The 26464-nt window shown below is 40.5% G+C and overlaps 1 protein-coding gene across 3 annotated transcripts; it reads right to left on the bottom strand.

Annotated features, from left to right (window-relative positions):
- Positions 1–343: 343 nt before the first annotated feature.
- Positions 344–22598, bottom strand: FAM133B (family with sequence similarity 133 member B). Of its 3 annotated transcripts, none has more exons than XM_084621627.1 (11): positions 22451–22598; positions 17837–17979; positions 14021–14099; positions 12345–12419; positions 12129–12161; positions 11640–11708; positions 9830–9925; positions 7177–7224; positions 5513–5608; positions 3608–3659; positions 344–1625 (listed from the first exon to the last, which is right to left on the bottom strand). In XM_084621627.1, the coding sequence occupies exons 1-11, from the start codon at positions 22472–22474 to the stop codon at positions 1621–1623; spliced, it is 720 nt and encodes a 239-aa protein (XP_084477753.1). In that variant the 5' UTR covers positions 22475–22598; the 3' UTR covers positions 344–1620. The 3 variants fall into 3 exon arrangements, with proteins under 3 accessions (XP_084477753.1, XP_084477751.1, XP_084477752.1); XM_084621625.1 differs by having other exon boundaries at positions 3612–3659; XM_084621626.1 differs by having other exon boundaries at positions 345–1625; positions 3612–3659; positions 17837–17934.
- Between the last annotated feature and the right edge of the window lie 3866 nt (positions 22599–26464).

The following is a 26464-nucleotide window of genomic DNA, read 5'->3' as shown; positions in this document are numbered from 1 at the left end:
AATTCTTGAGTAGCAGAAAACTATGTTTTGCACTTTAGTACTGTACTTAAAGGTAGTTAGTAACTAGCATGCATGCAAGGGGTTGAGAGGGGTTGGTTTGTTCTACAGCAGAACATTTTGGAATACCTTAAAGGCAACAGCAGACCAGGCTTTGGAGACAAGAGTGAGAGGATGAGAGAGGGCGCACTTGTATAAAGCTGAAGTCCAGGGTTGCTTTAGTTTTTGTGTATGTTTTGTTATTTATTATGTTTCTTTTCTGTTTTTGTTACTGAAGTAGTTGCAGGTGCAAGTAAAATAGCTCAGTCTGTTTGTGTCAATATTCCATAGTCCAAAAATACAAAGACAAACTTTTTAAAGAGTATCTTTACTGAGATTCTGGCAGTAGTTTTATATAACAAGACACATCCGCATAACAGGTCTGCCACTGAACTTGCTTAGAGTAAAATCAGCTTCAATATGAAGCTGTTAGTTATCAAAACCCTGCTTTTTACATGCTAAATATTTTCAGCAAGTGTGCATTTTATCACAGCAAATGAATTTACTGTAAGAATAAAGTAAATACATACATGAAGCTCCACACCTGGAACATAATTCATAAAAAAAATCACTAGTTACAACTGAATACCTGTACGTTGTTTAAAAATGGTACAAAACATACAAAATAATTCTAAATATCTCAATGGCAATGCAAAAGGAAAAAAAGCTACCAGTGTTTGCCAGAAATGTTCAGTTAAACTCAAAATTACTTTAAATGATATAATGCATATTAATAGCACAGTATTCAGCATCATTTCAATTAAGTGGAGGTAAAGTCTTTAATTTTTGGATGTCAAGTTATGCTGCAGTGTGTCACTGCTCTTACTTAATGCAGAAGTACATGCTAGGGGCCCAGAATTGTTTATTCAGGAAAAACCTGCTGATACCAGTTCTGATCTCCCTAGGAAATATAGCTGTTGTACTGTTAAAAATAGATAGATTTTGCAAGGATCAAAGGCACCCTAATTCAGCTAGCCAAAATGGTAACACTCCCAAAAGAAAATAAAGGGCAAAATTATCATAAATACTTCTACAAAAGTAACCTTTAAAATTGTTACTATTCTATTTCCATTTCACAAATGGCATTAGTAGTCACCAAGTATCAATAGTCTTATGTTATATTCCTCAAGATGAATTTTTTATTTCTGCAGATTTAAAAATTAGACTATATTACTAACTTGTTAAAACACTATTTTTAGTATCTAAAAGGTTGCATTCTATTTCCTAATATTTTACATATTAGCTGGACCACCCTCTCTTATGATTTTAAACTAACACTGGCTACTGTAATTAAAAGAATTTTGTACCCCAGGTATTAAGCAGCAGGCAACAACAATGGACTTTTGGGCATAGCAGCACCTGGCTGGCTATTGAAAGTCTAGTAATATTTCTAAAACACTGGAAAACTCATGCAGTGTGGTAAAGTTTGCGATAATTTTCACAGTTGAAGTTTCCTTTAGTCATTGCACTTTTGTTGAAGGGACACGCTTGATTTTTAAGTGTCATTCTGAATCTGAACTTGAACCAGCCGTCTTCTTTTTCTTCTTTTTACCGTGTTTCTTGTGCTTCTTTCTCTTTTTTGTTTTATCCTTTAAAACAGTTAAATAATGTTAGTTATTTCATAAGCCAAAACCCATTTATTAAAATTCAGCTAACTAAGTGGTGTAAAAACCTTGAAAGGATATTTGTCCAAAATTATTTCAGATAAAAGATTACTACATAAATAAACAGTATAAAACAAAACAAAAAGATATAATACTTTGAATGATTTTTTTAAAGTTAGTTCTATTTTGGTCTGGTAAGAGGTCTGAAATAGTCATGGTCTCTAATTTTGTTTCCTAATCTTTTAAGTCACATGAACACTTTATACATTTTTGAGAAATCAATAAGATAATGGGTGTTTGTGATGCAAACAGCATTTTGCATACTTGTGAAAGAGCAGGGTAAGAAGCCCTATTTAATCACGTTTTAGTTAGATTTCCCCATTCCTGACAAAGTAAAATAAGCTGTCTTAGGCTCCAGTCTCCAGCACTCATGCCTCATTTAATTTGGGATAATGTAGGAGCTCAATTGTGAAAACCCTTATACAGTCAAAGAATGGCTGCAGGATCAGGACCTAACATTAATACTCTAAACTCAGAAACACATATACTAGAAGAACAACCCTCTTGTCCTTAGTCAGGCAAAATTTCAGTGGTTCTTCCTGAGTAAGGCATGCAGGACCAGGTTTATGTTGTATGCTCTAACAATGATACACAAGAGTTGTCACTCAATACTATATATATCTATTCTACTATACACAAGATATACAGCTTCAGTGCAGTATACAATGTATGTAATGTACATTTATTCCAAAGAAAGAGCTCAGCACATCAGCCACTGGGAGTCACGTGGCTGACAACCTGCCCAACTCTGGAAAATGTATAACTTCAAATCCCTATGTAGATTCCTTACTGAACGAAACAGTTTAAGAGAGATTAATGCAGAAGGTCCTTGTAAAGAAATTAAACACAAGATCCTCATCCCAGCTCCTGACCCACTGTACTGGGTAAAAAGGCCAGAGAGGCGTAAAGGGATGGTAAAAGCCCCTTATTCAGTTGGAGGAGCCTTGCCCAGCATACGCACTACTGGGACAGCCTTTTGAGGACTCTTTCCCAAACTCTGGCATAGAGTGTGCCAGGGGAGGGACTCAGTATCCAGTGTCGGGGAGAATGAGCATTGCTGGGGCCCACAGGGCAGTTACTATAACCTACATAGGCCTCCAAGGCTGTTCAGGTTATGCCAGGGGCCCCTGCAGCCACCCAAAATCAAGAGGGAACAAAGGTGTTTTAAAGCTGCCTTAACTTCTTTCCCCACCCTCTTTCTGGGCTGAGAGTTCAGTGCTGCACCTTATAGGGTATGTCTAGTCCAGTGCATGGGCTAGCCATACTCAGGTGGCTAGCCTGTGTTGCAGACTACACTGCAACATCCACACTGGTATTTTTAGTGGGTTAGTTTGAGCATAGCTAGAGTATGTCTGTCTATCCAGTCTAAGAAGCACACTCCCAGATGCAACGTAGACAGACCTTATGAGGCATAGAACAGAATATCTTCCTATATATTGTGGAGCAGGATGTATATTATAAACCCGATATGACATACACTGGTAATGTTCCATTTTATTAATGTGAACATAAGTAAACATATTTGACATTTTCTCCATCTAGAAAATAACTTTTCTACTCATACATATCTGTATTTAGATAACATACAGATAGCTCCAGGAATTATTTTGGGGAAGTTCTGGGGCCTGTGTTATACAGGAGGTCAGACTAGATAATCACAATGGTGCCTTCTGGTCTTGAATCTACGAACACAGGGCCAAATTCTGTTCTCAGATACACTGATGTAAAGGCCAAGGAGCTTCCAGAAGTAAATTGAGTTATTCTCGATTTACAACTGTGAACCTGAGAGTAGAATTTTCCATAAAATGTTCAACTTTGTAAAGAGTGTTGTCTGAGACAACAAAAGTACATGCTAATTTCTTACATAGTTAAGACACTTTCTAAAAATATGAGAATAGGAATGATACTTGCTGTTACTTTCTCTCTTTCTTCACTGTTTTTTTTCTTTTTCACTTGTACCTAAAAAAAAAATAATTAATAAGCTTTTGTGGCCAAACAGTATTTCCAAAAATACCTGTAAGTAGAAAGTTTTAGCTTTGGCTATAAAACATGACGGCACAATATGGTACAGCATATAATGTTGTAACAATATGAAGAAATACACTGGGATATCTGTGCTATTTTCTTCAAATCATTCTAGCCAGTATCATCCGGTTTTGGAAATAAAAAATGCTGAGTGCTTTCAAGGAAACAATGTCTGTCTACTTATACAACATATAGCATAGCAGGGAATTATCATGTAGATACCAGTAAAATTATTAAAACTACCTATGTGAAAAAAACCCGTAACAACTCCAATTTTCCCTAGCCTTCACATCATCTGGAATTCTATATGGAAAACAGAGGGGATAAAAATGGATAATTTAAATAAAATCAATTTTTAAAATGTAAATTAAATACAGGTTTAATTTTTAAAAATAAAGCTATTTAAACTTGAATTTGAAATTTACCTCTGAAATTATGACAACCTATTTTGGACTTAACTTACTATAATATATCAAAATTATTTAAATTTAAAATAATAATATTAAGCAGTACACGTTTGCTGCTGAAGTTTTAAAGAAAGTCATACTACTGAACTGGAGGAAGTCACTGTTTAAGTACCTGGAACCAAAGAGTCTGCTGAAATGCTAAACCAGCTTTTGAAAGCAGTAGCCTCCTCTGCAACTGCAAAGAGAATATTTTCTTCCTTTCAGTTTATTCCACGTTCAATTCAAAGAACAGTTGATTCAAAGTTAAGAAACCAACTAGGAGTTGAAAAAGCACAAAAACTTGCTTTCCTCTTCCAAGCTATGAATAAAAGCTAGGAGTGAGAGGATGAGATCTACTAGTTTTACAATCCTAAAGGAAACTGTGTCCAGAAACAAATCAATTAAATTCACTAACTACAGGTATTTCCTTTGTTTAATACATCAGTTTTAAATACGAAACATGTTTTGATAAAAAGAATCAATATCAACCATCTAGTAAATGCCTCATTCATGATTTTTGCTAACATAATAAAAAAAAGTAAAAATTAAGATCTCAATAAATGTACGGTAAGCTAGATAACTGTTTGAATAAATGTGTATCGATACAGTGTATCCTACTAAGAGATACAAAACTTAGTGTACAGGCTAAATTTGGTGTAAATAAACATGCTGTAATGGTTATCAACCAACGAAAATCAACCTTTAATAAAAAGTACAAAAGCAAAACAGAGCTAAAACTATTTAAATCAAGGTTTCCTGCTTACTGATTTAAATCATGATTAAAATTGGTGATTACAAGTACTTGATTTAAATCAATCCACGATGATGAAAGGATCTCAGTATTAGAACAGGGACTAAACTCAAATTAACTTGATTTAAAAAAAACCAATCATTGCAAATGTAATCAATGTCCAGTGGTAACGAACATTAATACAAGTGAGATGGAAATCCCCTGCCTTTGTACACACACACTAATGAAATGACAGTCACATAAACTGTCAATATGTCAAGCATGTAATGTGATGTTAGTGAATATTATGGTATTCAGAATTTTAACTATAACAAAATAGTTCAAAATAATCAGTAAGTGGTAAGCGTTCTAACTTTAATGAAATGCAAGAGTCCTTTTTAAATAGGCTTGTGCTTATACAACTTTGAGATAGGTCACATTGCTGAAATCCAGTTAAACTGAGCTAGAACAGCTTCAGAATAATACATAATTTGCCACTTAGTCTATTGATGAGTTAAGTACAGTCAAATTAGTTTACTCACTTATACACATTTAACTTACCAAATATACTTTTTTAAAATTTGAAATTTAGGTTGTATTTTCACACTGACCTCCTCTGTAGGATCTGACTCTGATAGCGATTCAGATGATAAAGGTACATTCCCACGATCAATTTTCTTCCTTTTCCTACTAAGACTTTTGTTGTCCTACACAAAATAAAACACATAAGTATTTTGTTTGCTGGGAAAGTGCATCCTTTAAAATAATACAACACTTAGACTGTGACAAAAACACTGACTTTAACGTTTCATTTAAATTGTGGAATCATAGACATGTAGGATTAGAAGGGACTTCAAGAGGTTATTATTGAGAAACCAGCCAGTTCTGCAAAGGACTGAACTTTGGGGGGAAATCTACTTTATTAGGTAGGAAGGGTAACTACTGATAAGTGTAGACCTAGGTTTGCGTTTTATGATTTTGTTTTGTATTGTAAGTACTTGTTTCCATCACTCTCTCTCATTTCTCATTAAATCTTTATTCTTTCTTAAATAAACCTTCTTTTGGTTTATTTTAAGTTCTCACAAATGCTCTGTGGTTTACAGGAGCAGTAGTTTACGCTAACACTCATCTTTGGGTGCAGAGGATCCAGAAATTCTGAGAGTACCTAGTGTTAGGGCTGGATATCACAGGGGAATGATTCAAAGGGATTCGGGGCTTGAAGTGCACCTACTGTTAACCTGCTGATGAAAGAAGGAATGGTATAAGTCCAGAGAAGAGTGCTGAATGGCTGGCAATGTTAGAGAGCTGATGCCCAGCTTCTATAAGAAAGACTTCTCGCTGGAGGCAGCAGCTAATAAGATGACTCTCAGTCCTCAGTGTAAATTAAAAACAAACAAACCCAAACAGAAGACCACCTGAAAGCCACTTAGACATTTGTCCTTAAATTCACCCTATCTGCTTGAACAAGTTTGCAAATTTGCCACATAACTAGCAATTTTTGCACTCGGCAGCTATAGGGACCAGATTTTCTTAAGAGCTCAGCACCCAGCAGTTCCCAGTGGCAATAATTATTTAAATAGAAGCCAAGGACCTTTGCAAATTTGTCCTCAGATGTGCAAGCACAGGTTCACAACTGCCTTACCCAAGATCATAGAATCATAGAATATCAGGGTTGGAAGGGACCTCAGGAGGTCATCTAGTCCAACCCCCTGCTCAAAAGCAGGACCAATCCCCAATTAAATCATCCCAGCCAGGGCTTTGTCAAGCCTGACCTTAAAAACTTCTAAGTCAGAGAAGAGCAACCAGGATGCCCGGTGCATAGCAACGGCCAAGGCCATGGTTCAGGCGGCGGTGTCCGCCGCATCCGAAGCAGCCTGGAGTGTTGCCCTGGCAGCAGTCGTGCCCTCCCCCACGATTGCCCGGAACTCCTAGAAGTTTCAGGAAGGGAGTCCTTGAACTTGGCCATGGCTTGCCACATGTTAAAGTCATAGCATCCCAGGAGGGCCTGATGGTTTATTCGTTCTCATGCTCAAACAAGTCTAGCCTCTTGGAGTCTTTATTCTTAGGGGTAGCCCCAGATTGACCCTATCACTCCCTGTGGTTAACTGCCTCTACTACTAGGGAGTTGGGAGCAGGGTGGGTGTACAGGTACTCGTGGCCTTTGGATAGCACAAAGTACTTCTGTCACTCTGTTTAAAAATGTGGTTCTTTGTCTATATTTGTATAAAATGCCCTTTGAGACAGATTTTTATTTTTCAAGTACTTAATATTTTACCTTTTCTCTTTCATGTTCTTCCTTTGATTTTTTCTTTTTTGTGCTGTCCTAAATAGAAGGTGAAAATAATTAATTTTACATAATGGTTTCAGCACACAATGGTATGAATCACAACAGAATCTTGACCAGATATATTACACTGGATAAAAGGGCCTACTTTTCAAAGCTGTTATGGTTGTTCTGGGTTACAGTCTAACAAATTGGTCTGAGATATTTTACCTGGCAATTCACATGAGCATTATGAAAAAACTACCATTTTGGTACAACTGCTTCAGTCCTTGCCCTGCAGTAGAAAAAGACACTATTCTTACTCTGGTAGGCCTGTGGGGAATCAAGGAATAGAATGCTGCTCAGCAGAACATACATACAACCTATATAGGAGGTCAGCCACCATCACTCTATTCCTAAGAATCTTAAAAGAAAACACAACACGCTACCATGACAGAGTCCACAAGCATTGGGTGAGAAAAGAACCCTTTGGGAGATCCTAGGGGACAGAATGAAGCCTAAGATGAAGCATACTTCCAATAGAACAGTTCATGTTCTGCTTTCCCATTAGATCCCCGTGTATGGAGTGCCTCTCTGCTGTTCCTTCCTGTCTGGTGATAATACAAGACAAGTAATTTCTACTGAAAGCGTAGCAAAGAGGCATATTGTGCATGAGCCAGTAGAAAAGGCAGAATGAAAGCAGGGCCAACAGAGTGAAGAAATTATCAGAGATGGAGAATAACTAGGAAGGAAAAAATAGTAAGGTTGTGAGTCTCTCCACCCACCTCATCTCACCTCAGCTGACAGGAGAGAGAAAGAACAGAGACTTCTGTCCTCCAATTCAGCAGCAGGTGGTGTCTAAATGTCGTGTCCCCCCCCCATCATGTGTGTGAGGGATGAATTTTCAAACTTACATTAACAAAAACTGGTGTGTGTATGTATGTGAGGAATGATTTAATCATTTGATATCTATGGATGAAACACACTATATAAAGAGCTAGTTGTTATTATTTGTATAGCACATACACTAAGCTAGGTACTTTACAGATAAATGAAGACAGGACTGAGCCCCAAAGCGCTTTCATAAGTGGCTTCTTAGATTACCAGTATTTATGCCAAAAATATAATTTCTACCTGATATAGTGTAAAGAACTGTTGACAGACTCCTTACAATTTGTTTATTTTCTAGTTTACACAGGATGAAGTCCAAAATTCACACCAGGAAGTTTAATTAATTGGGTATGCATGACTCCAAATAGAGCAAAGGAAAGGGAAACCTCCCCATAACTGCATTTATGAAAGGCTCGATTTGTGCTGCAGAGTGTACAATTTCTGAAGGGAAAGTACTTTTCCCACAGACATCTGGTAAGGCAGTACACCTCTACCCTGATATAACGCAGTCCTCAGGAGCCAAAAAATCTTACTGCGTCATACGTGAAACCGCGTTAGATCGAACTTGCTATGGAGGGCAGGGTAGGGAAGGCTGTGCCATCCTAAACAGCCTGGCCCCGCCCCCTATCTGACCCTACCTACTTCCCGCCCCCTGACTGACCCCTCAGAACTCCTGGCCCATCCAACCCCCACTTCTCCCTGTCCCCTGACTGCCCCCCAAGACTCTCTGCCCCTTATCCAACTCCCCAGCCCTGGCCTGGCCCCCTTAACATGCCGCTCAGAGCAGCATGTTGGAGCCAGACATGCTGCCACCATAGGCGCCGACTCTGTGGGTACTCCAGGGCTGGAGCACCCATGGAGAAAAACTGGTGGGTGTAGAACACCCACTGGCAGCTCCCTGCCCTGCCCCCCCCGCCCACCTCCACTCCGCCTCTGCCTCCTCCCCTGAGTGTGCTGCCGCCACTCCGCTTCTCCCCCCTCCGTGGCTTGCTGCGAATCAGCTGTTTGGTGCGGCAAGCCTGGGAGGGAGGGAGGGAAGGGGGAGAAGCGGAGCAGTGGTGCGCTCCAGGGGAGAGGAGGTGGAGGCAGAACAGAGATGAGCTGGGACGGGGAGCGGTTCCTCTGCGCCCCCACCCCCGTTACTTGCTGCGCACCTCCCCGCACGCCCCGCCCCCGCAGCTCACCTCCACTCCGCCTCCTCCTCTGAGCGTGCTGCCGCTCCGCTTCTCCCCCTTCCCTCCCAGACTTGCGCAAGCCTGGGAGGGAGGGGGGAGGAGGGGAAATGCTTTACCGTGTTATATCTGAATTCGCATTATATTGGATCGCGTTATATCGGGGTAGAGATGTATTTTAAGCACTGGTATCCTGTCAGACCTTCATTTAAAAAAACCCCTACATGTGAAAACAACACACCGACAAAGAATTAAGACATTTATAGGTTTTAAATGTTAGCTTATTGTACACTAAAACAGAGCTTGTTTGGACAGGAAATAAGGCACATTTATAATTCGAAAGTTAGTGATAATAGTTTAGAATCATTGACAAGTCTGCTCTCTAAAGATCAAACTATTCCTTTCAGCCAGTGTACTGAGCTCAAATAAGGATAATACTTCTTGGAGTATGGAAGCAGAAGGCTGGAAGCACTGCTTGCTCCCATAAAGTAGCATTGTGTGTTTGAAAGAGAAATAAAAAAGTGGATATGCAAAACCAAAATCAGATAATGTTTACAATATAAAGGAAAACTTCCCAACGCTAAAACATCATTACATTTTACCTTGCTGTCTGATTCAGAATCAGAAGTAGAGCTTTCAGAAGATTTCCGCAAGGAGCGATACTTCTTTTTTCTCCGTTTTTTCCCTTGTTTCTTATCCTATCCATAAATGTTTTAGAGAAAAAGTTTGTATGTGTTCATAGTGAAGCTATAACTGAATCAATCTGAAGAACACAGAAACCCAAAGTCCTATACGTAAGTATGCTCTCTTGATGAATACAGCACTACAGAGATGACTGGCTCTTAGAGTGGATGATACTCATAATATTTCTGCATTTATTCAAAATTTATATTTGTGATAAATCCAAATTTTTCTAGTTTCCTTGTTTATTACTTTTTTCCAAAGTATATCATAGGGCCTGACTCTTCATCTTCAAAGTGATCTAGCCTAAAATGCCATGAACAGATTTTTTTCAAAATAATAATTGTGTGCCTGGGTTTTATTTTTAATTTAGAGGGGAAATTATCTTTCTTTAAAGAAATACCAAATAACAGACAGTTCTCTGTAAAAATCAAAGTGAATCCAGTTTATAAACCTGCCACCCAAAATAAATAATGTTCATACAGAAGTTCTTATTTGTAGTCAAGAGGATAACCTTCCTTAGTCAACGCATAAAAAGGTAAGAGTAAAGCATTTAGGTAGATGCAGCCTAAAATCTACATGTAAAATATATATACTGCAAAAACCAGTGTTAAAAAGTTATCATGAACCAAAATTACTTTTTTAAAATAAGTGTTTCATTAGTGTTCTTTTAATATGTTGCTATAAAATATATTTTGGTGCACAGAAAAATCTATTAATTGAACAGATATATTAAGGTCATGTTCATTTCTATACTTCTTTGCGCACTAGAAGTTTCTTTTCTCGCTGTAAAGAAAGAGGCAAGTCTTCTATCTCCCTGTGAGAGTTCTGCAGACTTGCCTTTCTTGTTCCCAATTATATGCTTCCTTTCTTCAAAGCATCACATGAAAGCCACCTTGGAGCTTGCTTTATAACCCACTGTTTCACAATAAATAAAAGGGATTGCTACTACCACTCCTTCCAGGAGGTTTGCTATCTCTGTAGCATTGCTAAGTCTCTGCTAGCCTTCTGAGTGAAGCATCAATGCTAAGGGACCCAATCATAGGCTCAGAGCTCTCAACTCCCTTTGAATTCAATGAAAGTTGAGGGCCCGCAACGAACTGTAGGACCAAATGTTAGTCTCTTACACAAGAGCGGAGAGCACAATTGTGAGGCCAGAAGTTAATTCTTTTAACAAGTTTGTTTGAGTATTGCATATTCACTATATTATCGTGTATTAATTTGGTTATAGGAAATATCAGGTCTTTAACTCATTTGCCTTTAAAAAAACTAGTTATAGTTTCAGATCTCACAGATAAACCAATACCCCTTCATGTACAATTAACAGGGTACTAACAGACAAATTATCTAACTGTTCAGGCTACTGTTCCTGAGATGTAGGGCCATAAATGGTTACTATTAATCAAAAGAAAATTATGGCCCCAGTCCTGCAACGACTTACTCATGTGCTTAAAAGTATGCACTGAGCAGCTCCACTGAAGTAAATGGGACAGTTCATATTGTGTAAACAGATGCATAAGTAGTTGCTAAATTGAAGCCTCTGTTAAAATGCTGACTAATCTACAATCACTATTTCCACGTTAAAACAAGAAGCATACATTTCTTCTTGAATGCACCATCCTAATAAAACCTGAATAAGAGAGTAAGTGGCACAAGCATATTCTAGAATTATACACTAGCATATTTTCAAAGAAAACAGAAAAATTACAATTCTGGTACGTTAGTTCTCACCTCATCATCAGAATCAGATGAACTCCTGGAAGAATCAGAGCTTGATGAAGAAGAGGAAGATGAAGACAACTTGACCAAACACAACAAAAATTAAAGCTTGTGAGATGCAGCATTTTGTCTGTTTGAGAAATAGTTAAAGGAACATCCAAATACTCTCCCAAATGTCTCTGCATTTGCAAATGTTATCTATAGTGATCTTAGTTCCAAGAGTCTAGCCTTCAGAGATTTTCTTAAATTAAGCTGTATGAGTGATATTTCCTCAAGCAAACAAAGGTGTGGCATTCTAGCCAAATGATCTATTTTTAAAGTAAGACCTTCTTATTTTTAAACCTTTTCCACTCAAATACAAACTAAACTACCACTCTCAGATAACAGGCAACACAAGCATAGTTATTTAAACATCTACCTAAAATACCAAATTACACTCTTATTTTGTCTTTTCAGGAACTCAAGCCACGTAAAACTTAAAAACCTGAAAACTTTGCTCACCCTATTTGATTTCTTCTTTTCCTTTTTCTTTTTCTAAAAAGAAAGAGATAATTTTGTTACATGGTATCATGATCTCTTGACATATGTCACAGACAAGGAAAGTAGTTCTGAATTTGCATTTTGACCTGTATTCTTTGGTGATGGCTGTTTCAGTGCAAAAATGTTACATCAGGAAAATCCAACTCATGAATACTTTACCAGACTTAAGATATTTACCTCATTCTTTTTGGAGGAACTCTCATTTCCACCTAATAATTTCTTCCTGTGTTTTTCTAGTTCTTTCTTCCAATTCTGAAAAACAGTGATAGTGACCATTGGCATAATTTTCAAAACGGAGTTAAAAGGAACCTTTGAAATATTTCATCTGTGACAGAGCCACCAAGTATTATTTGTACAGGTTTTAAAAAGATAATTCAACTAATCCTAAACCTACAGGATTACATATTTCATTTTATATAAACAGATTAATATTCATTTGACAAAACTTGCTAATGTGCTCCTTGATCTGTCCGTTATTTAAACAAAAATATATACACAAACACCTTAATTGACTATCTGTATTAGGATATTAAACTTACAACTATACATACATATTTCACTGTAGCAATGTGAGTAATCCACTTTTTAAAAATCAAGTACCACCAAATATGAGTGTCTCTTTATTCAAAAGATGGTGGGTAAGGATCTGGACAGCCTCTGATGAAAAGATTTCACATTGAATATAGAGGTTCACACACTATTGCTTCTGTAAATCGAGTGCACTGCACCCACCGGGGTCTCCCTTCATTCTTTCTCCACCTCCCCTACACCACCAAGCTTCCTGTGTGCCACCCTTATTGAATGTTCTAGGTATCAAGGGCCAGAACCCTATAAATTAGGGAGAAAATCAGAAAACAGAAAGGGGAAAATGGGGGACACCTGGAGCCCTTGCCATCTGGTTAGCACACCCACAGCTTCACACACCTCTGGACTGTCTATCATTCAGGCAACTGGTTGATAGCACCCATCACCTTCCAACAGAACAATATCCCCCTGCTCATCCTCCCAATAGACTTTAATGTGTCAAAGCCCTGAATGATGCATCTCTGAAACAAATAATAATGGGTAGGTTTGAATGCAGATGTCCACACAACCCCTGGTGTGAGTGGGAGGATGGGAGATCCTGGTATGGTGGGAAGGTGGAATTGGGGTCACAGAACTCAGGGGGTGGGGAAGGGGAAGAGTGGGGAACCCGGTATTAAGCAGGGGTTAAGCAGAGCTTCTGACATGTGGGAAAGAATGGGACCTTGGTAGGGTGGGAAGGTGGAAAAGTGAGCACACAGAATCCAGAGTGGATAGGGGAGACTGGGGAACCTCATGTGGCTGAATGAGGGGTAAACAGAACTGTTGGCAAGGGGGAGCAGAATGGGGGATCTGATATGAGAAGTGGAGGAATGGGGGACCACACACAACTCCAGCAGGGGGAGATTGGGTGGCAGTTACAGGGAGTCCCTGAAATATGAGGGGGATAGGAGGGTGGTACACAGGGAACACATGGAGTGGGATGCAAGAAGCCCCAGGGATATGCAAAAAGCTCGGCCTACAGAAGCTATGAGGTGTGTGGCCCTCTAGTGTATTACAAGAGCTCAAATACTATTCAGGTGGCACTTTTCCAAAACTAGACCTGACCAGATATATACTGTAGAGAACAACTCTGCATTAGCAGGGGAAAGGAAAAGATGGTTTTTGCTCTGTAACTGCTGTAATTCTAATTTAAATATTTTAATAACAAAGTTAGCTCATGAAGAATCTTACACACACAGTGGGCTGTTCATCCTGCTAATGACAGTGGAACACAAAGTGGAATAATTTTTCTAAATGATCCACCAACACAAAATAATCAAATCACAAACCTCATTCATCTTTTCTTCAAACTCAGCCAATGCCCTTGATCCTTTCTTTTTCTTTTCTAGTTGTTCTTTCACTTCTTCCCTTATATAAAAAAAATACATAGATTTTACACAGATATCTATACATCTAAAACACCTGAACAGACATTAAGATTTTTTTTTAAATTTCCACTGAAATGCACAGACAGTAATCCAAGTTGTTTCTTCAGTTTATCTTTAGCTGAATTTCCCATGAAAGGAGACAGAATTATTTTTAGGTTATGTTACAATTTACATCTTAAAGGCTAGGTCCTGTAAATAAATTCCTGTTCAGCATCTAGTCCTTACTTTGGTGATAGGTAATGTATGCTTGAATTTGATGTATAATAAGATAAAATGGATTGAACACAAGATAATTTTAGTAACTCATCTTAAGAGATGGTATAATTCTTAAGATGACAATTCTGCAAGGTAGAATTCAATTCTGAAAACGTATCCAGAAAAATTTCTTTCCATGTGTGATTCTGTTAAAATTACTTAAAAATAACTGGTGAGGACACCCCCACAATTCAGTTAATGGTAGCCATGACAAAAAATAGAGGCGTAAAGTTTTTCTCTTCTTAGGCCTGGTCTACAGTAAAAAGTTAGGTTGATGTAAGTCAGATGATCATAATGGTCCCTTCTGACCTTAATATCTATGAGTAAGTCACCTTGCATCAACTTATATCACTTGTCTACACTCAAATTTGTCTCAGGTCGATGTAAGTACTCTATTATGGTGAGGCAATAACACCACCTCCCCAAACGGCATTGAGCCATGGTTGACCTACTGAGGTCAACACAGCATGAGTGTAGACACTGCATGACCTACGTCAACCCTAGTCCTCCAGTAGCTGTCCTGCAGTGACTGCTCTAATCACAATTGTGAACTCCTCTGCCTGGGGGTCACAGAACCCAGAAGCCACACCCTTTCTCTTTAAAACTCCCACATATTCCTAACTGCCCACCTTGGCGAGCACACCTAGCTACTGTTAATACTGTGATACTCCAAAACTGAACTGTCAATAAGCTAGTCTTATTTAAAACTTTTATGGGAATAAGGGAAGGGAGTTCTGAAACTTATTTTTTGCTTTCTGTTGTAACTGTAAATCCAACAATACATCTATCTGTAGCTGCTACCTCTATGGCTTTGAGTGGTCCCCTGCGGAATACCTGACCATGATAAGGAGGATAAAAAGCGGACTAGAGAGGATATGTTCAGTGAGATCTTGCAAACCAGTGCTGCACTGAACTGTAAATAGAGGGCCTCGAGGGTAAATATTTCAGAAAGTATGAAGAAGGAAAGAGCAGACAGGAGAAAGGCTCAGGTGTCCCCACAGGAAAAGGAGAGGGAGATGCACTCAGGCAGCAAACACAAATGCTGCAGACTCTTGTTGACCTACAGGTCCAACAGTCACATACTCAGCTCTCTCTGTAGTCAATGAAGAACTCCAATTTAGCAACTTGCTATGGACTCCAACATTCCATGTGGCATCATGGGCTGCATCCCTACCACTCCATGCCAGAGGACAACAGTAAGGACAACCACAGCCTCACATGCACTGACATGGGAGAGTCACAGATGGTGTATGTGAAGCAAAAATGGACTAAAATGGACAGGAATGTTTTCTACCTTTCTGATTTTAAAGTTGGATTCCGTTAATTTATTTTAGAAGTTTTTATTGTATTTTTTTAATTAAACTATTTTGGCACTGTTTTAGGTATGTAATACATTTCTATTTTTTGGAAATAAATTTATCTTTATTACTTCATAACATAGTGAAGAATCCCTAACGCTACTCAAAGTACTAACTGCATTCAACTCTACAGGATGACAGAACTCACAGGTTCAGTGAGTAACAGTGTAATAAATTATAAATGTACAGAAGGGACCACACAATTCATAAGTTCATTAAAAGACTGTTCAATATTCATAAATGTACACTTAGCACTAACAATTCGTAACAGCCCCTAAAACTTCAGGGCCACGAAGAGCACAGCCCCACACTACCACATCAAAGTTATTTTTTCAAGGGCTCCCTCAGCTGCATAGCTCCATGCTGAGCTCATGGTTCTTGTGTCTGGCTGTTCAAACTCAGTACACAGGCACTCCACCTCCAATCTCATAAATAAATATTGAGGTGCCACTGGATGCTGGCAATCTATCAAAAGCACATTCAACTGTCATTCTGCACCTGCTGAGCTGGTAGCTGAATCTTTCTTGGGTGCTGTAAAGGTGGACAGCATATGGCTTCATGAGCCAAGGAAGCCAGGGGTTGGCAGGGTCCCCCAGAATCACTACTGGCATTTCAACACTGCCAATGATAATCTGCCAGTTGGGAAAGAATGTCCCTGCTTTCAGCTTTCTGCAGTCCTGTGTTCTTAAAGTTGCGAGCATCATGCAGCTTCCACACTGAGATCGCTAAAGCATCCTTGATGATCCATCTACAGTTGCATAATCAAAGAAAAGTATCCCTTTCTACTGATGCTCTCTGTAGCAACGCAGGCCCGTGCCAAAATAAGGAAATGGGTGCCATCTATGGCCCCACTGCTGTTCAGGACCCATTTCTGCAAATCTATCCACTATGTCCTGCATTCCACCAGATTCAGAGTCCTGCATAGCAGAAGATGATTAATGGCCCTACACACTTGCATAACAACAACTCCCACTATGGATTTTACAACTCCAAAATGATTTCCCACTGACTGGTAACAATCTGGTGTTGCAAGCTTTCATACTGCAATCGCTACTCACTTCTCAACTGTCAATGCAGCTCTCATTCTGGTGCCTATGCCCTGGAGGGATGGGGCGAGCTGGCACACAGATCCAGGAATGCTGCTTTTTGCATTCAAGAACTCTGCAGCCACTGCTCGTCACCCCAACACTACATTTCAATGTCATCCCACAAGTCAGTGCTTGTTTCTCCAGCCCAGAAGTAGTACTCCACTGTCCCTAGCTGCTCCGTGAATGCCACCAATAGCCCTGAATAGCCGTGAATGCCACTATGTCCTCAGCAATCTATCCTCAAAGAAATCATCACATTGCAGTTCTTCCTGTGGGCCTGCAAATAGTAGAGGACTGTTCGTCCTCTGTTTGCAACTTTCATGACAATAGTGCAGAACGCTGCGGGCTCCATGCATGTGTCACAGTTGGTGGACAGTGAAAAGTGCTGTGCCCAGGTTTGTGGGATTTAAAAAAAAAAGATGTAAACATTTTGGGATATGGATGGCATTATGTGATGGAGAAAGCTGCATGATGGTAACTTGACTCCTTGCTCCTCGTCATTCCTGTGTGACTCATTTCTGTCCTAAAATGCATTGCAAAACTTTCCCAAAGAACAATGCACCAGACAGTGACACACTGGGATATTTACGGGTGCTACACCACACTGTGCATCGACACAGGAGCGGTGAGTATTTGCAGTGCTGATGCAAGCAGCCAAGTATGGACGTACATGCGTAATATACTAACTCGGGTGACTTTCCGCCAATGTATCTTGGGTTAACCAAAATTTGTAGTGAAGACGTGGCCTGAGAAATTGTTGCTAAAAATGCCTCTGGATCAATTTAATATATTTCTTTTCAGAAATGGTTGCTGAAATACCATCATCTTACACTGTAACAATTTTTTAAAAATATAAAATTAGGACTGATATCTAGAAAAAATGCTTTGGCCAGACACTAGGAATCCCTTTATAAAATATCACAGTGTATGTTGAGAAGGAGGGCACTTAATAAGATAGTATCTTTCATCAAATAAGTGGTTTTGCAGAAGGAGCAATCAGATATTTCCACACTTACCATGTAGGCCTTGGTCTGTTCAGGTAGTCCTGTATTGTTGGCCCTGCAGATTGGGAAGGACCTCGTGATCTGGCCATGGCTATAGGATTCATATAAGCCTTGGAGATGACAAAGCGAAGTGAGAAGTAAATTGAACTACTTTGCTGCAGAAACAAAAACCCACACATACAATTTTCCTTACTTACTGAAAACAATTCTATGTTTCTTATTGATGGAAGGCATTTAGCCAGAGGAAAATGATGCTTCAAGCCGATATGCAGACTCAACACCATGTTTCCAATTCAGAATTACATAATCTACTTAGCCACAAAAGGAACAAGGGCCTATCCAGGGGCCTAGTGATACTTAGCGCTTCTTTTGTAAAGTGCTTTGAGATTTCAGGATGCGATGCTCTATTATAAAAGTATTATTACAGTGCCATATATCCCTAGTCTCTTACTCTCTGGCACGGCAAAGGTAGTACATTCAGGCCTTAGACTCACTTTGGCCAGGAACAAACTGATGGTGGCACACAACCAAGACTGTATTAATTAGTGATAATATTACCACATAATAAAACTACTACATTTGGGATTTGTTTTAAACTAAAAACCCGAATAGATGTAAATAAACAAAACTTTGGTGAATTTAGCAGCATTTAAGTACTAAATCATATGTTTTAACCCCAAATATATTCAAGTTAGCAACAGATCAATTATAATGGCTTTATTAATCAAGCTTTGTAATCTGTTCCTCCTTTTCACATCTGTGTATTCTCTTTATATGCACTTCAAAATGTGATAAATTTTATAACTCCAAATATTTAAAAAATCCCATTTACCTAAGTAAGGAAGTGATTCCCTAACAATTTTTTAAAATTTTGGTTCATGAATATACTAGAAGCATATGGCCACACTAATGCTTGTGTGCATACATCTTCCTTTCTCTAGACAGATCTGTATATACAAATAGATATCACGTAAGCAATATTAAAAAACATTAAGTATGAAAAGTGAAGAGCACTCAGAAGTTAAAAAATGCCACAATTAATGTTGTCTGTGCAACCCAAATTCAGTCCATTTATCTGTACATGATGATACAGTCTATAATCAAATAAGCACATATTATTTCTTCCATAGGACCCCTGCTTCATTCAGTGCACATGATGGACAGTGTTCATTAGCGAGAAGCTATTCAAGATTTTGTTTTCTCCTTATGTTCTGAAGGCAGAATTATCAATTTCCTCATGGGCTTTTCCATGGCACTCATGACTATACTATCCAACGGCTTTACAAAAATGAATTTGTTTTCACAACACTCCTCTGAGATAAGGGGATATTATCCCCATTTTACAGATGGGAAATTGAGGCAGGGAGAGATTAAGGTCAAAGTATAATTTTGGGTGCCCAATTTGACACACCGAGGACCTGATTTTTCAGAATATTTTGAATTATATAGCACTTTATATGTTCAAAACACAGCTCCCATTGACTACAGTAACAGATGCAAGTGCTCACACTTCTACAGGTCACACCACATGTCTCAGTCAGACACCCAGAAACTAAGTGGCTTGCCTAACATCACATATGAGCTTTGTTGCAAACGCAAAAGGGATTGAAGCCATTCTTTCTCTTCCTCTAATCATCTGCCTCAATAGCTGTACAACTTCCAAATTCAACAACAAACCAATCAGGGGTCCTACAGATAACTGGCCCCTTCGCTATACAACCCTTATTCATTCTCAGAGCAGGTCCATCCTATGCACTCAATGAGGCGGGGTCTTGTGTAAAAAACAGAATGTGATCATGAGATGAAAGACTGTATTGTAATATATATGCAGAAAGTGGCCAAATTAAGGTTGCATAGGGAATCTCCTAATTTTTGGGTGCTTGAGTTTGCAAACTTGATAACGATCTTTTAAACTTTTTTGTAAGAGTTTGTAAGACTTTCTGCCCTGGGCCCCAGTGAGTCAAATGCCAGCCCTGCTTGGCAGATCCCTTGAAAGCTGCTCGTGACCCCCTCCAGGGGCCACAGACCTCCTGGTTGAGAACCCCTGCTCTAGTGGGCAGAGGGTCTTCTGTGCTTCCCCCCCCCAAGCATGACGCCTTCTGCCCCTTTCCCTCCAACCTGTCCTTGTGTCAATATGAACTAGGGTGGTGATTTCTGTTATTTCATTTATACTGTATTAGTGGTTTGCATGGTGCTTTATGCACACACAAAAAAGAGAAGGCCCTTGCCTTAAGCCTTGTCTACAGTAGAAAGGTTTGTCAGTAGAACTATACCAGCAAACACTCCTAGTGTAGGTGTAGTTTACACTGGCAAAACAGGTTTCAGAGTGGTAGCCGGTCTGTATCAGCAAAAAGAACGAGGAGTACTTGTGGCACCTTAGAGACCAACAAATTTATTTGAGCATAAGCTTTCGTGGGCTAAAGCCCACTTCATCAGATGCATTCAGTGGAAAATACAGTAGGAAGAGATATATATATACACACACACACACACACACAGAGAACATGAAAAAATGGAGGTTGCCATACCAACTCTAACAAGACCAATTGATTAAGGTGGGCTATTATCAGCAACAGAAAAAAAGCTTTTCTAGTGATAATCAGGATGGCCCATTTCAAACTGTTGACAAGAAGGTGTGAGGAAGAGTAGGGGGAAAATTAGCATGGGGAATTAGTTTTTAGTTTGTGTAATGACTCATCCACTCCCAGTCTTTATTCAAGACTAATTTAATACTGTCCAGTTTGCAAATTAATTCCAGTTCTGCAGTTTCTCGTTGGAGTCTGTTTTTGAAGTTTTTTTGTTGAATAATTGCGACTTTTAGGTCTGTAATTGAGTGTCCAGGGAGGCTGAAGTGTTCTCCGACTGGTTTTTGAATGTTATAATTCTTGACCTCTGATTTGTGTCCATTTATTCTTTTGCGTAGAGACTGTCCCGTTTGGCCAATGTACATGGGAGAGGGGCATTGCTGGCACACGATGGCATTAGTCTCTAAGGTGCCACAAGTACTCCTCGTTCTTTTTACTGGCAAAAAGAGTTCTTTTTCTGGTACAGCTTATACTCAATTTTTTTTACTCAGGGAACTAGATCAGCAAAAGCACACTTGTTTGCCAATAACACTGCATCTGCACCAGGGCTTTTGCCAGCATAAAAATGCTGTAGAAAAATCACACTCCTAACTGACATTAGTGACAAAAGTTTTGTAAACCTGGCCTTACAGTCCAAGGCCTGAATACTAACAATTTCTCTTTGCAGGGAGACCACTATGCTCACAAGGAGCCCCACTAAAGTCACTGAAAGGATCTGTCTGCTGGGAACAGCTTGCAGGATCTCAGCCTAAATTTGAAATACAGACAAACAAGGGGGAAAGGCTGAAACAAAATAATGTGATTTGGTTTATTTTTATCACACAACTTATTAGTTGGCAAAATTTGTATTTGAATAAGATTAAATGAAATATGAACATCTGGTCAAGCATAAAAGTATTTGTAGATGGTTAGTGGTGGGTAGCTAGTTGAAAAGAGGAAGTTTTAAGGAAGGACCTGAAGGACAGGAAGGTTGGCAACCTAAAATTAAAGTCTGATCCTACAATTAGATCACATGTGAGGAGGTCAACACTTATTTTGAGGAATAACCTACTGAAGTCAACAGAGCCTCTGTGTAGACAAGGATCCGTGCAGAGAGAAGGACCCATATGTATCCAATACTTTAGGCCAGAGGCCTTTGTTTTGTTTTATTCTGTTCCATAAATCGGCTTAGCACACTCAATAATGAAATAATATTGCTAGGAAAATGTCTTTGCAAGGAACTGGCCAGCACCCTAACTTTTTTCACATGACAGAACACAAAACAGATATCAGACAGAAAGTACATATAGTCATTAGTGATTTGTGCTAGATTTGACTAGGAAATGAACAGTTCTATCATATATGACTCAAGTAAATTCCTTGGGTTGTCTGGCTGCCCAGTTTTGAAAGAATACGTGATGCACAATGTAGAATTTACGATCAGTGGAGAAAGGTCTTTTACTCTGCTGGGAAACAGGCCAGGCCAGGTGAACGGCACCACATGCCTTACCCAAGAATCCCATACTGGTGATGGGAGACATTTTTGGCAGGACAATTATATTGTAATTATCATCATCGGCTCCCCGTTTATATCGAGAGAGTCAAGGCTTTCATGCGGCCAGGAACCGCCATTGTGATATATGATGACACGGATATTGTGCGGATATTGGGGACTGCCCCCCATCTTGCGATCCCCAGACTGCAATTTTGCAAATATGCTTTAGACCGTTCAGCAACAAGAGCCCCTCCTGGTCTGACCCTTGTGCAGACCCACCACGGAGCAGGGGGAAGCCGGGGTCCCCGCACAGCCCCACGCCCGGTGATACGCCGGCACACTCGGGGGGGGGGGGAATGGGATGGGGCGCCTGGAGCGGAGCAGGACTCACCGAGGCCTCCTCCCCCCTCAGCTGAGGGGCTGGTGGCCGGGCCGGGCCGAGCCGAGCGCTACACCCCGGTCTCCCCAGGCCAGGCCCGGCCTGAGGCGCGGGACGCAGCAGCGCTTCCCCGGGCGGCCTCCCCGCGGCTCTGCCGCCACCCCGAGCCCGAGCCCCGCGTCACTCACCACCCGGTTATCCCGCTTCCCCATGGCGGCGCCGCACAGACGCCTCGGCTCCGCCGCGCGCTCCCGGCCGGGAACTCGAGAGCAGGAGGCGACGAGGCCCAGCTCGGCTCCTCTGCCCGCGGCCCAAGCGGCGGGCGCACGGCGCCACCTGCAGGGCGCGCAGCGCTGGCGCCCCGCCGCCCGCGCCCGGCCCGTTTGCTGGGCTCCGCCCTGGGGCTGGGCCTGACGCCCAGGCCGAGGGGCGTTACGAGCCCCCGCCCCCCAGCCAGCCCGTTGCTAGGGGCACAATGCTGCCGGGCCCCGCCTGCCTTTCGAGTCGGCCAGCACCCTTATCGGATGAGCCGGCGGCACACGGAGGGAAAAGCCGTGGAGGCCGAGTAAGCCCTTGCAGAGAAGCTAACCCCCTGCCGCAGTTCACGCCACAGCTGGGTTTGGGACAGGACAGTAACCTGCCCAGCCCAGGTGATAGAGGGGAACTACTGCCAGGGAGTGAGGTGTCAAAAGAGGAGATGCAGGCACAAAGTGATTGCAGCAAGACTCGGCCTGGAGAGTATTCATCCAGTTCAGACAAAAGCTAAGAAAGAAGGAAGGGGCCGAGCTGCCAACAAAAATAAGCAATTTCTTCGTCAGCTGGCGTACTGGAGGAAGGCACTAGGTAGGAGGGATTAAAGAGCAGTAAACCTTCCTTCAGTATCAGGTAGTCTGGTTTAAATGATCATTAAAAATAGAATCGTAAAATACCCAGAGGAATGTGATGTGACAGGGACAAACCAGTGTGCTTTCTACAGAACAAAAGCCTGCTTCTCCAGCTTAGTCGTCTTTGAGCAAATCAACAAAATAGTGGCTAAAGGAGAATCCGATGTCACATTCAGACTTTCAAAAAGTCCTTGACAGTGGCTATAAAGTGGCAAGAGGCTAGTAAGAAAAGTAGGGCAATGTTGTCACTGCAAAAAAAGGCTGAAACAGCTGACTCAAGATAGCTATCTCACAGTGGAGACAACACATTTGTCCTTGATGTAGCTAGTCAGGCGGTATAGGGTTGGGGTAAAAACATACTATTTTTAGTGAAGGCATAGGCTAAGAAATCAGGACATGAGAGGTTAAATTCTGTCATGGATTAGGAGCTCACATAAAGGTGTATCTACACTAGGAAAAATGGTGTTTTCTTACCACTGTTAGCTAATACTTGGTAACTCATGATAAAATGCTAACAAAAACAAGGAAGTTTGTAGTTTTCAAGTGTATTAGAAGGTGGAGATAAACACTGGAGGGAGAGCCTAGGATTTACCTCAACCTACTAATATGTGTTAAAATCTAAACTGCCCTGTCTTCACTGTGATTTTACCATGGGTATTAGATAACACAATAAGAACACACTCGCCACCCCCCTCGCACCCCGCACCTGAAGACAAGGCCTAAAAGGTAGAAAACTGAGATTAGGAAAAAATGGTCAATTTTTAACATAATGTTCCCAAATTTCCTTACTAGAATTGGTGATGTTGAACATACTTATCAGTAGCTGGAAAAGGAAGTGAAGAGTGAGATTGCAACCCCTGTAGAAAACATAGAATTGTTCACTTTTGACAAGACTAGAGAAGATTGTGAAGAACTTCAGCGAAGTGTAATAAAGGCAGGTGAATACACACCACAATGGCAAATGAAATTCATTATTGAGAAATGCAAGGTAATGTGTACTGTAAGGAAAAAAATTTAACTACTCCTACACATTGCTGTATTCTAAATTAACCATCGTCACTTTAGAAAAAGACACCATTCTGGGTGTCTCAAAACCTCTGCTCAACGTACAGCAGTGTGTTTAAAAAACCAAAACCAAACAATATTAGGATATATAGAGAATGGGATGGAGAATAATACAGAAAATATGTCTTTATATAGAACAATGATATATCCTTACCTAGAATACTTTGTTCAGATCTGGTTACTCTATCTCAGTGGTTCTCAAACTTTTTATTTTCGCTGACAGCCTTGGTGGACCACTTAAAGTCGGAGAACACTTCAATCTCTCTGGTCACTTGATCACAGACCTAAAAGTTGCAATTCTTCAACAAAAAAAACTTCAAAAACAGACTCCAATGAGAGACTGCTGAATTGGAATTAATTTGCAAACTGGACACCATTACATTAGGCTTGAATAAAGACTGGGAGTGGATGTGTCATGACACAAAGTAAAACTGTTTCCCCATGTTTATCTCCCCCCGCTACTGTTCCTCATATGTTCTTGTCAGCTGCTGGAAATGGCCCACCTTGATTATCACTACAAAAGGTTTTTTTTCTTTCCTGCTGGTAATAGCTCACCCTATCTGATCACTCTCGTTACAGTGTGTATGGTAACACCCATTGTTTCATGTTCTCTGTGTATATAAAATCTCCCCACTGTATTTTCCACTGCATGCAGCCGATGAAGTGAGCTGTAGCTCATGAAAACTTATGCTCAAATAAATTTGTTAGTCTCTAAGGTGCCACAAGTACTCCTTTTCTTTTTGTGGATACAGACTAACACGGCTGCTACTCTGAAACCTTTCCAAATGTTGTTTATACTGTTAGCTAACTATTGTAAAGCGCTTTGGATAAAAGCGCTATATAAAAATAGCAATAATTAAAGTTTTTTGTTCTACAAATAAAAGCACACAACTCATATTTTAATATCAATAGTCTTACTTTTTTAATACGATGGATGTGCCCTCTCTCCCCCGCTGCAGCAGCCCCCGAGCTGGAGCTGGGAAGGAGCGGGGGGGGTCTCTCCCCCCCCACAGCAGCCACAGAGCTGAGGCTGGGGAGGAGGGCTGTCTCTCCCTGGCAGACACAGCCCTGGAACTGGGGAAAGTCGCTTCTTTCTCTGGCCACCACAGCCCTGCACGTCCCAAATTCCCTCCACCCACTCGTCCCATCCCACTACTCCCTCCCACCTACCTGCTATATCCCCTAAGGCCACCACCTCACCCTACATGTGTGTCTTTTCCAGGGTCCAGGCACCTAATTAGTGGAGCCACGTGGGTGTGTGGCTGCCCAGTCACACACCTTAGAGGGAACTATCCCCGGACCACCTGAATGGAGCTCTGGTCCGCGGACCACAGCTTTAGAACCTCTGCTCTATCTTAACCCAGTTATAATAGAAATTAAGGGCATTCAGAAATGGATGGTGAAAATGATTACAGGAAAGACTTCCATGAAAAGAGATGGAAAAATTTGGATTGTTTAGAGAAGAGAGAAAACTTCCTCTATAAACTTGTTATTCCATAATTGTCCATTATGGGGTTTCTTGAACCTTCTTTTGCAGCATCTGGTACTGGCTAATGTAAGAGATAGGACCACAAGACAGTCCACTGGTCTGATCCAGTATGACAATTCTGATATTCCTATATTCTACCTACCAAAAATTTCCCCTTCAGTTTCACTTGGCTACAGTATTCTTAATGAATTCTTGCCCTAAATTGTTATGTAATTTTTCTGTTCTGCTAAAAGAGCTGCTGTGTGCCACCCTACAAATGGCTGTTTCAATAGTATGCAATATTATTCTTGTGTAAACGGGCTGTGATACAGCTTTATCTTGTTTCAGAGCGGTAGCTGTGTTAGTCTGTATCAGCAAAAAACAAGGAGGAGTCCTTGTGGCACTTTAGAGACTAACAAATTTATTTGGGCATAAGCTTTCGTGGGCCTCTGATGAAGTGGGTTTTAGCCCACGAAAGCTTATGCCCAAATAAATTTGTTAGGCTTTACCTTGGATTTTTGTGTGAGGATCAGGTCATAGTTTGTAAAAACCTTCCTTTTTTGAAATGGGACAGGCTATTGAGAAGATTGTGCCAAAGCAGCTCTAGTATTAGATAGAGTTCTCAGATTTTCTTGACCCTTTCAGTTCGATTTTAGACTTGAGCGTAAGTCAGACTGCATTGGTCTTGGTCAGTGCTTTCCTTCTGACTATGGACATAAACCAACCACACTGACTCTTTTTGCCTTTCGAACCATTGGCTATGAAGTATTGCTGAAGTAATTGCA

Source organism: Lepidochelys olivacea (assembly GCF_965140295.1).
Source record: "Lepidochelys olivacea isolate rLepOli2 genome assembly, chromosome: 2".
Taxonomy (NCBI): Eukaryota; Metazoa; Chordata; order Testudines; family Cheloniidae; genus Lepidochelys; species Lepidochelys olivacea.
Note: the sequence above shows the minus strand (reverse complement) of the source record. Positions and strands in the feature narration are given on the sequence as shown.